This window comes from Nicotiana attenuata, chromosome 11, assembly GCF_001879085.1.
Source record: "Nicotiana attenuata strain UT chromosome 11, NIATTr2, whole genome shotgun sequence".
In the NCBI taxonomy this organism is placed as follows: Eukaryota; Viridiplantae; Streptophyta; class Magnoliopsida; order Solanales; family Solanaceae; genus Nicotiana; species Nicotiana attenuata.
Window position 1 is genome coordinate 55,650,573 of NC_031999.1, and position 7,948 is coordinate 55,658,520.

The window sequence follows — 7,948 nt, forward strand, 5'->3', positions numbered from 1 at the left end:
TATATATATATATATATATATATATATATATATATATATATATATATATATATATATATTCTTTTAAATATGTCATTCGTTTATTTTATTGGACTTAGTGGACCAAAGTTTATAAAGCCATGGCTTATAGCCATCGGTGTGAACTCCCACATAATACAAACTACTCTAACAACAGTCACACTTGATTTTGTTCGACGCACTCTTGGATTTCAGTTGAGGTGAGCCAAGCACATCTGTTCGTGGTGACAACTTTTTTTTATGTACTTTTTTTTAATTCGATTCGTAGGCTGCGTCTATCAAGCTGTTGTAATTAATCTTTGTATATGCTTCTTGATTATATTGGTGGGTTTTTTGCATTTGACTTACGTATGTACGTAATTCTCTAAACAAACATTGATGGATAATTTTCTTTTTTAAAAAATCAATCTTCTTTGAAAGGTCAATATACAGTGATAATACAAAATAATCATTCTAGAATAGAGGATGATGGACTGAGTTTGTTGCACTTCCACAATTGGGACAAAACATGGAAAGTTCAGTGTGTCCTAAATCATCCGATGCATAGCGCCGTAGCCAAATGGTCAAGCAACAAAAACAAAGTCAACAACTATTGGCTCGATTTGTTATTTACTTACTTATTTATTTGTTTGAATATTTATTTGTTTAGCAGTCGTGGTATGCTTGATAGTTACCTAGAGACTGTATATATACATACACCGTACGTACCTGTGTAACTATAAATTTTATAAATATAATCCAAATATTTTAAGTAGAAGCAAAGACAATTTTGGAAAAAACAGAATAAATTTTTTTTCTCAAAAGTATTTTAAAAAAATATATATTCAAAAGTATATTACATTTATAAGAGCTTGATAAAATACTAATTGTTATTTAAAAATTATTTAAAATTAATTAGACAAACATAAAATATTAATTATCAAAAATACTTTTTAAAAAAAGCAATTCTCAAAATAAACTAATTTTAAAAAATTAGACAAACAGAGTATAAATTATGGGTGTTTAACGGGTGGGCTGGGCCGGGTCCGGGCTGGTTCTTAACGGGTTCGGGTTCATCCGGGTAAAAATTGAACCGTAAGGGTTACGGGTTGAGGGGGCCGGGCCAGGCCGGGTTTAGTGTATTTTTAATTTTTTTTTTTTTGGAATTTTGTATAAATATTGTAAGTTATATTAATACAAAGTACTAACATAAAGAATACAAGGAAGATGGGAAAAAATTGCACTTATTGCAAGTGCTACTTTTATTTCATAATTCAAACTTACAAATTGAAAGATTTACATTTTTAACAACAAGTAAATTCAAAGGTTTTGCATTGCCTTAGTAAGTTCTTCATAATCAATATGAACCGATTGAACTTCTTCTGGAGTGTTAAATTCGGATGGGTTACCATGTGTTAATATATCTCCAAGTTCCTCGTCTTCTGGGCTATCAACATCTTCATGTCCTTGATTTCTTCGTTCCGATCTAATCCAATCTCTGAAACATACTAAAACTTCCAAAACATTGCTTCCCAATGAGTGCGCGGGTGTCTTCAAGTTGTTGTCTTGCTTGGCTAAATGCACTCTCCGATGCAACAGTAGAAATTGGCACATTCAGCACGTCCCGAGCCATAGTGAAAAGAACAGGAAATTACTTTCCATTCTCATGCCACCATCCCAACGGTGAAAATTCCTTTGTGCGAGGCTCTTTTTGCTTCTGCAAGTAGAATTGAAGTTCATCAATGTTCCTGCTATTGGTTTGAGTGTTAGAAAATGTAAAAAAAATATTAAAACTATCAAGGCCTTCTTCATCATCCACAGTAGCAGAAGTGGTACAGTGCATAGTGGGATTAACATTGCCTACAGCACGAGCAGCATCATCAATTACATTTGCATAATAATTATATAATTGTTGTAAATATTCATTTAGCATGTTCATAGAGACATATAAATTTGGGGTTTCAGTTTCTCCAATCTCCATATAAGTATATAAAGCATTCATTAATTGGTGACAATCAGACATGTTAATAGAAGGATTTAAAACTGCACCAATTAAGTAAATCGGAGGAATTGGAAAGAAATATTTTTTGAATTTTGCTTGCATTTTTTCAACAACATCCATATATTTTTCTTTCTTCTTAAATTCAGAGAGTACAAAAGAAATTTCAGCTATATGTACTAAAGCCATAGTAACAGTAGGGTAATATGCTCCAGAAAACTCAACAGTAGCTGTATAGAATTTATGTAAAAATTTAACATCATTAATGACCTCCCAAGTACCAGTTGTTAACATACGGTTTGGATCAGTACAATGCGCATTAGCAACTTCAGTTATTGGGAATCAATATTTGTAGCAACATTTTAAAAATATATATGTATAATTCCATCTAGTAACAATTTCGTCTAGCATGAATCTGGGTTTAAGGTTATACTGGACACACTTATTCTTAAATTCCTTTATTCTAGATTGTCTATTATTTCCTTGAATAACACCAACTGCTCTTCTAACATGAGTAATCTCAGTTGAAAATAAATCAAGGCCACTTTTAACAATTAAATTATAAACATGACATGCACACCTAACATGAAAAATTTCATCAAGAGGTGGTTGCAAATGCAGTTTTAATATTGAAATTGCGGCATTATTGTTAGAAGCATTATCAAAAGACATACACAATTCTTTTTGCTTTAGATTATAAAATTCAACTACTTCACAAATAGTACTACTTATAAACACAACAGTATGACTCTGATCTTCATCATATCTAAAAGCGATAATACGTTTTTGCACACAAGTAGTATCATCTATCCAATGACATGTAATTGTCAAATAATCATTTCCATTAACAGCATGGCCAATATCAGAAGTTCGAGAAACTCTACAAGGAAGGTGGCTAAACAAATAACGTATGTATGTTTGATATTGTCCATGAAGTCTAAAGATATCAGCTATACAAGTACTTTTAGGGATACCTTTAAATAAAGGATTGTAAATCTTTTGAATATACATAATAAGATATGATGAAGAAGCAAATGAAAAAGGTAGACAACCCAAAGCAATCATTTTTGCTAACTCCTCACGATCCTTCATTTTATCATATTTCACTAGACCTCCAGTAGTAGGATTAATAGTTGTTTGATTTTCATCACCATCAGCGCCCCATTCTATGGGATGCTCAGTTCTCATATGTCTACTAAGCGTCCCAGTCCCCCCTAAATTTTCTCCAGTCAAATGTTTAAAATCACATTTACAAAGTTTGCATTTAACTCTATCAGTACCTTCTATTATTTCAAAAAAATTCCAAACCTTACTTCTTTTTCTACGATTAGTAGTCGGAGCCACAGATGGTCTACTACTAGTGCCACGACCACCACCCCTTGTAGCAACTCCAACACTACCAGCTCCAGCACTAGTAGGTGTAGCTGGTATCTCATCTTCCATTTCTATTTCATTATCTTCTATTCCAAAATCTTCTTGTAATTGTTCATAATCTATATCTAAATTATCATTAGGCGATGATTCGGAAATATGTGTAAATGATAATGGGTTATTACTATTACTACCAGATGCTGAAGGACTACCTCTTTTTTTATTTTTCCTACCAGTAACTCTTTTACACGCTCTTTTAGCAGCATTAAATATATTGTAAAAATTAAAGTATAAGCTAAAATTAAATATGCAATTAAAATAGTAAATAAGAGAAAAGAGTTGGAGGGAGTGCACCGAATTCGGCAATAAATTGAGCACTTGATTACGCAATTCCGATGTTACCACGAACAAACGTCAAGCAAGTATTTCAATTTTGAACTTCAATTGTTCAAACTTCAAATTCCGAATGACAAAACACGATAAATTAAATTCAAGAAAAGAGAGCCAAATAAAATTAGAAGATGAAATGATGAATTGAAGACTTGAAGTCTTGCAAATTGGAGAATGAGAGAATGAGAGAAATTGAGATTGAGAAATGAGTATTGAGTGAAGAAATGAAGGGGGGGGGGGGGGGGAGGGAGTATTTATAGTTTTAGAGAAGGTTAATTTTGTAAATTGAAAAAGGGTTAAAAATTAAAAAAAAGGGTTATTTGTGCAATATTTCCGTTGGCCTACGGACCAAATGAAGGTCTGACCGTTGCCAACGGTCAGTGGGGCCCACAATTTCGAAAATTAAAAAAAAATTAGCCGTTTGAACCGGGCCGGTCCGGGCCGGTTAACCCGGTAAGAATTACTGTTCACTCTTCCGGGTTCAACCGGGCCGGTTCCGGGTTCTATCGGTCTGGGCCGATCCGGAACCGGGTCAACCCGGCCCGTTTAACACCTTTAGTATAAATCAATGAATAAATTCCACATTCTCCGTTTTCTTTTTTTCCTTCCCCCCGATCTGTGTATGCAATAGAAGAAACTTTTTGGGGGAGAAAAATGGAAGTCCATGTTTGCCCAAAAAAATTGAAAATGAAAACGTCCATGTTTGCTCACGGACCAAACTTTTGATTCTTTCTATGTTTCACCGCATCATCACGCTATCTATTCCTAAAACTAAAAATAAACTCTCCTCCTGCTGAAAAGGTCTTCCCACTAACCCTTCTCTTCTTCTTCTTCTTCCTCTTCGTCAAGCATAGCATATAGCTATTAGCATCAAGCCATCAACAGCTACAGCAAACCCATTTAAGAAAAGAGTACCCTTTCAATTGCTTCAGAAAAATGGCGTACGTGGATCATGCTTTCTCGATTTCAGACGAGGATATGATGATGGACGGCTCTCACGCCGACAGCAATCGCGGACCGATGAAAGAGATCGCTCTTGCCGTTTCCCTTCTTGTCTTTGGTACCCTTGGTATTGTTCTCGGTATTTTCATGGCCATCAATAAGGTTGGCGGCGATACTGCTCATGGTATTTTTTTTCCGAGACTCTTTTTCCCCCTTATGACTATTCCTCCCTCTAATTTTCTTATGTTGATATGGTTACGTCTTTCCCTTTATTACTTTGAGCTGGATCCAGCTTCAGATACTGTTTCTCTGAAAAGTACAAGTATTGGAGCGTTCTGTACAACATATTTATGCCACCGTAGAGCTGTACTTGATCTGGTTGATAAAACCTAAAACGTGATGGGTTCCATGGATACAGAATAAAAAAAGAGGGCAATATTTTATCCTTAATCCTTAATTATTTTTAGCTATCCAAGTTTATTTTACAAGTATAAAGACCCTAAATAGCTAGGAGTCTGAGGAAAACATGGATTAAGTGAAAATAAAGATATGCCATTTTTTGTCCTATACCAGCCATGAACTCTTCAAAATTGTTTCTGCTTTATCATTTCACCTTGTTTCCCTAATTGAATATTCACCCTTCCACTCAGACTTCAATACCTTCTTTTTTTTTTTCCCTAATTTCTGTTTTGGCTTTTCTATTGATACTCAGGTTTTGGGGCATAATTGTTAGCTGACTAGGGATTAATTTAGTGGGGATTGCTGTTGTCCTGTGTCCCTTTTCTTGCTTTATTTCGATCCTATCTTCACGTCTGCCGTTATTTTATTTCCTTGGTGATTTGTGTTAGTTTGAAATCTTAAATAAGCTAGGCTAAGATTAAGTAATTATTTGCTTATGCAGATCCATTTGTCGCAATTCTCAAATTCTAGGTGTACAACCTAAGGTTTTCAGAAAATGTCTTGGTTAGATTTATGGATTATATGGTCCTGAACACTTGCCTCTGGAATTTCCATGGGCATAAATCGTAGTGTCTGTAAGTGACATTGTTTTTGTGTTCACTTCTAGGAGGGTTTAGTTTACTATGAGTGAATATGGCATTTTTAGGTCTCTTCCTAGGGATAAGCTATGACGAACCTTTAATGAGGGGCAGCCTGGTGCAGTTTTGGTTGTAGTTTGGGCATGTCAAGTAGCTACGGCAAGAAACGATTCCTTTTTATTTGAAGTGAATGTTCGTCTTACCATTTGTCCTCTTTAACTTTCTACACATTGTTGTAATGCAGGGCTATTTTTTGCTATACTAGGGGGAGTTCTGTTTATACCAGGGTTCTACTATACGCGGATTGCATACTATGCTTACAAGGGTTATAAAGGTTTCTCTTTCTCCAATATACCTCCCGTGTAGATTATGGATGATGTTGATACATTGTACAGCTAGGTCATTACCCTGTTTCTACGTCATTTCCTGTTTTCTACACTTTTGCTACTCTTAGATAAGTGCTGTAAACAAAGTGAATCTCTTAAAATATAGTGTTGTTTCTTTTAGTGCTATTAGATTACCTGGGAATGAGAATGATGATATCCATCCATCTGATTTGAACATTGAACCATTACTTGCTAAAGCTGAACTATGCACTCTTCAACTCAGCCACAGTGTGTATGATGTAGTACTATAAGTTGTTTGTTTTTGGTATTTCTCAATATGATCAATTACTTTTCTTCCAATCCTTGGGCAGAGGGTTTTGCCTCTATTGTTTAGCTGAAAGGACTATTTTGTGATCTAACTGATTGGTAGCATTTTAGTCAAATGGCGAATATTTATGGTCTATCTGATATGCATCTACATGGACACTGGAAAGGTTTTTGCTTTGGTGTGTGGCAGAGGGATATTATTCCTATAGTTCAATATCCCCTTAGATAAGAAACAAAAGGATTTGAAAGGCATATCAGGAATTTTTTGTGTTATATGGGTAGTGTACAATCTTTAAAAGGGTGTGACATTGGTAAGGTGGTCATCTATTTGCTCCAATTCAGAAGCCAGTCATACAGTGATGAGATGGCTAAAGAATAGTCTTTACTGCTTGAGCCAATGTATATCAAGATCCTCATAGAAATGTCAATGTGTAGGCTATGATTGTGCTTAGGCTGTATTGTTTTGTGGCTCGCATATCTACAATTTCTTTTCAAATGTCAAGCCATTCAAGTGTAGCATTCAGTTGTTTCAAGTTTCAACTATAACAAATTAAATGCTTCAGTCTTCAGATACTCCTCGCTTCTCAGCTTTTCTGAGCACCTCCGGAGAGAATCTTTTGAACTCCTAACTATGAGAACATACTTCTGCATGTCTCTTTTTTTTTTCATTTGTTTTCTTGGTCTGTAAAACTCATGTAAACACTAATGGCCCTTACACAATAACCATTCCTCTAGATTCCTAGGCATGTAACAAACCCAATCAATGAATGCAAAACATGTATTCTGCATATACACCTTTGTTAACTATAACATGGTTTAGTGATGCATTCTCATTTTAATTTGTAGTTCTAAGGTTACATTGTTTGGTTTGGTGTAAAGTGTAAACAAACACTAAGGGTGTGTTTGGTACGAAGGAAAATATTTTCTAATTTTTTCATGTTTGGTTGGTCTAAATGTTTTGGAAAATATTTTCCTCCAATTGGAGGAAAATGTTTTCCCTATCGAGAAAACATTTTTCAAAACTCCTTTTCAACCTTTCCCACCATATTCCCCATCCTCACCAACCAACCCCCACACCCCGCCCACCCCCGGCCCACCCCTAGCGACCCTTTCCTCCCCCATCCTAAATAAAAATACTATTAACAGTACTTGCTTTTCATTTCTGTTATAAATAGATTTTTTTTCATTTCAACAAATAAGTATTTTTTTTTTCATGATATAAAAAATACTTTTTTCCTTTTGACAAAAAAATACGTTTTTTCATGTAGAAATAGTTTTTTTTTTCATTTCAATAAAAAAGTGTTTTCTATTCATGATGTAAAAAGAGTATACGTATTTTTTTTTCATTTCAACCAAATGAGTATTTTCTTTTCATGATGTAGAAAAAGTATTTTCTTTTTATTTTAATAAAATTAGTACTTTATTTTCATGTTGTAGAAAGAGTATTTTCTTTTTTGTTATGGAGTACAAATTTCAACGTTATTTTTGCGTAAAAAAGTAAAGCAGCACATTAGTTTCTTTGGATTTGTGTGATTTTTTAGAGACTTGGGGGAGGTGAA

The 7,948-nt window shown here is 34.4% G+C and overlaps 1 protein-coding gene across 1 annotated transcript; it reads left to right on the top strand.

Annotated features, from left to right (window-relative positions):
* LOC109234587 (transmembrane protein 230-like) lies at positions 4,366-6,344 on the top strand. Its single transcript, XM_019400637.1, has 2 exons — positions 4,366-4,883; positions 5,981-6,344. The coding sequence occupies exons 1-2, from the start codon at positions 4,694-4,696 to the stop codon at positions 6,100-6,102; spliced, it is 312 nt and encodes a 103-aa protein (XP_019256182.1). The 5' UTR covers positions 4,366-4,693; the 3' UTR covers positions 6,103-6,344.

Excerpts from the sequence above, each read along its gene's own strand:
- LOC109234587 (XM_019400637.1), top strand. The coding sequence starts at position 4,694 with ATGGCGTACGTGGATCATGCTTTCTCGATTTCAGACGAGGATATGATG. Across the intron at positions 4,884-5,980 it reads TGGCGGCGATACTGCTCATG|GGCTATTTTTTGCTATACTA; the intron begins GTATTTTTTTTC and ends GTTGTAATGCAG.